Raw genomic sequence first — 3,400 nt, 5'->3', positions numbered from 1 at the left:
GATAATTTGCGATCGGCTGGTTCTGTTGGGATTAATGTTCGAAGTGTAACAAAAGCTGTGTTCACACTATGTGTGCGGTCACGTTCCCTGGCGTTAGCAGCCATTCGTTGTCGTGGAATCTGCGAAGTTGGAGGTATAACTGTGGCCGGAGAAGAGGGCCCGTGAGACGTAGGTGAGTTTTTGCGCTTACGATTCACTTTAGGTCCACTGTTGTTGTTGTTCTTACTCCCGTGGGTTGTAGCACTACTGCGACGACTAGCACTGCACGAGTCCTCTGTAGACCAGGAACTTTCGCTACAATCTGACAGGCTGCAGCCAGCCGATTCCTGATGCTGTATAGGCACTGCCAAATCGTCTTCCCCAACTTTCGTTTTCTTGTGACAAGGCTCGTTGTAGACTGGACGTAGATTGTCTCCCATATCCAGACAAACATTCAATTGAGTAGGGTAGCGCGGGGAACGTGCTTGAAGGCCGTTCTGGGAGGTGTGGCGCATCGGCCAGAACAGTCAGACACCGTTCTGGGCGGCCCAATTCGAACAGACATAAACAAGCGCAGCGACTTCCAGCCTTTCTTTAGGAGTGGAATTTTGATATTGCTGCTAATAATGATAATAATAATATAGTAATGATAATAATAATAATAGTAAAGCCGAATTAATTCTTTTCGCTTTTATCTTTTGTATGCGTACGCACGCTCGGTAAATTAATCCTTGTCAGCCTTTACGAGTCAATAATTAAATACTAATTAATTATTAAATGGATTAATGAAGAAGAAAAAAAAACGGGCTATAAGTAATAAATGTGTAAAATGGTTCTACATATTCCAACCAGTGTTAGAGTGAGAGCGAGGAACGTAACACTGATTAAGGAAGGGAATACAATGAGACAAACGAAATAAATAAAAAATCAGACATATTCACACAATTACACATGCTTAAGTCCATCAGGGTTCGGTAGCAGAGGCGAGAAGTAGTTCAAAAGTAGAGAGACTATCTCGATTATTCTTTACTATTATACTAAGACAACATTTTGAAGGAGGATCTAAATTATATTTAAAAATAAAAAACACAGAAATATTAAATGAACTTGAGACCAAAATCGAATCTACTCTTTTAGATGTTAGGTTATTTTTTTCCTTCAAGAGTAAAAAATATATAACATAATATGTATAGATGGATGCATATATATATATATATATATATATATATATATATATATATGTGTGTGTGTGTGTGTGTGTGCGTGTGTGTGTAACACTAATTAAATAAATCCGAAAGTATGTTTTATCGCACAGTTTGGTTGGAACAAAGTTATGAAATGTTAAAATATTACTGGAATCTTACTTTGAAGTCTTTTAGGAGACTACTTATTAATTATTAATCCAAATTTGGTTCAGGGTGTAATACACAAGCCGTTCATATCTGTTTCACTCTCCTACCATCGTCCCTTGCAGACGTGCTTCCCACCAGATGTCAGCGCAATCAATAGAGACATTTCAACAAGTAAGACAGTAGTAATAATAATAATAATGATATTAGTAGTAGTAGTAGTATTACTACTACTACTGGATATCACTATACACAGATTATTTGCCGACCGACTGGCACATTTCAACTACCGAACATTTTTAAGTTTGCTTTTTGACTGTGGATTTTAATGTTTGGGGACTGCCAAAGTAAGTGGCTCTTCTTTATCTCTCCACATAACACGTGTATTCATACATGCAAACATAGACTGAATAGTTTCTTCAGCGTAAAAAAAAAAAAGGCTAAGATATTCGATGCAAGTAATAATTAAACACAACAACAACAACAACAATATTTATTATAATAATCGTTCCTAACAGTGGCAGAAAGCCACAGAATTTTGAAGAGGGGTGTATTATGAAATTATTCGAATCGTCGGCACTCGACTGGTATTTCTTTTTATCGCCGTCCCAGAACGATAGAAAGCTAACACGACCCAGCGGGCATTCGAACTTATAACCTAGAAACTCGTAACTAAATATCACAGAGTAGATTTGTCTGTTTCGGTTTTATTTCATAGATAGAAAATAATAATAAAGCCAGCGAGCTGGCAGAATCATTAACACGCCGGACAAAATGTTTAGTGGCATTTACTACGTCTTTACGTTCTGATTTCAAATTCCGCCGAGGTCGACTTTGCCTTTAATCGTTTCGGGTCGACAGAATAAATACCAGCTAAATACTAGGGGTCGACGTAATCGATTACCTCCTTCTCACAAAATTGCAGGCCTCGTGCAAAAAATTTGAAGTCAATGATAATGATAACATATATGTGTGTGTGTGTGTGTATGCTTCCACTCCCACTCAGATTAATTTCTTGATTGCTAATTAATCACTTACTAAAAACAAGAAATGGGAATTCACTTTCGTTCTTCCATTCATCATCATCATTGTCATCATGAAATACTAATGCTTGTTTTGATAATTTCGGTTAAAAGATAATACAGAAATACAACCGAAACAAAAAAAAAATTATTACAAGATAAAATGTTAGTCGTAAATTCTTTAAAAAAATCAAACAGTTGATAGTGTTGGCGTGTCTGTTAGAAGATAACCCTTTCGAAAAACAGACGGTGGCGGCGGCGGCGGCAACAGAGGCGGTAGTGGTGGTGGTGGTGGTGATGGGAGGGAGGGTGTTTGACGTTGTTGTTGTTTTCGCTTTTTTTGGTTTTTCTAAAAATAGTCGCAGTTGTTTCGTGTTTGAATACATCCGTTGGAACAAAACAAAAAAGAAAAAGAAATATTTGGGACTGGTGCCAATAAATAGATAAATGATAAATGAGTTGAAATTTAAAGGGAGTTGGAGGGGTTCGGCTAATATCGTAGGGAAGGGTCATAAGTGTAAAGAAGGTTCAGTCTTTAGAATTTGGTTATTATCGCCAAAAACAACAAAACAAAAGCACAAGACTTTTAGTCAGTGGAAGCGAACTTGTATGAAATAGTAGCAGTAGTGAGTAGATGAGGGTGAAGAGGTACACGACAGGCTTGAAGAGGTATGAGTGGGTGGCTTGCAATAAAACGGTTATTATATATATGTATATATAGTGGCACTCCGTCGGTTGCGACGACGAGGGTTCCAGTTGATCCGATCAACGGAACAGCCTTCTCGTGAATTAACATGCAAGTGGCCGAGCACTCCACACATAGGTGTACCCTTAACGTAGTTCTCATGGAGATTCAGTGTGACAAGGCTGGCCCTTTGAAATACACGTACAACAGAATCAGGAAGAAAGAGTGAGAGAAAGTTGTGGTGAAAGAGTACAGCAGAGTTTGCCACTACCCCCCTGCTGGAACTTCGTAAGAGCTTTAGGTATTTTTCGCTCAATAAACACTCACAACGTCCGGTCGGGGAATCGAAACCGTGATCCTACGAC

At 38.5% G+C, this 3,400-nt stretch overlaps 1 protein-coding gene across 1 annotated transcript; it reads right to left on the bottom strand.

Annotated features, from left to right (window-relative positions):
* Positions 1-5: 5 nt before the first annotated feature.
* On the bottom strand, positions 6-1,183 carry LOC115216804 (transcription factor 15-like; the record flags this gene model as incomplete). The annotated part of the gene is made up of 1 exon (XM_029786383.2): positions 6-1,183. A coding segment is annotated over exon 1 (489 nt), but the record flags the coding sequence as incomplete, so codon positions are not given.
* Between the last annotated feature and the right edge of the window lie 2,217 nt (positions 1,184-3,400).

The sequence above is a fragment of the Octopus sinensis genome, linkage group LG10 (genome assembly GCF_006345805.1).
Source record: "Octopus sinensis linkage group LG10, ASM634580v1, whole genome shotgun sequence".
NCBI lineage: Eukaryota > Metazoa > Mollusca > Cephalopoda > Octopoda > Octopodidae > Octopus > Octopus sinensis.
This window is presented reverse-complemented; position numbering and strand designations above follow the sequence as displayed.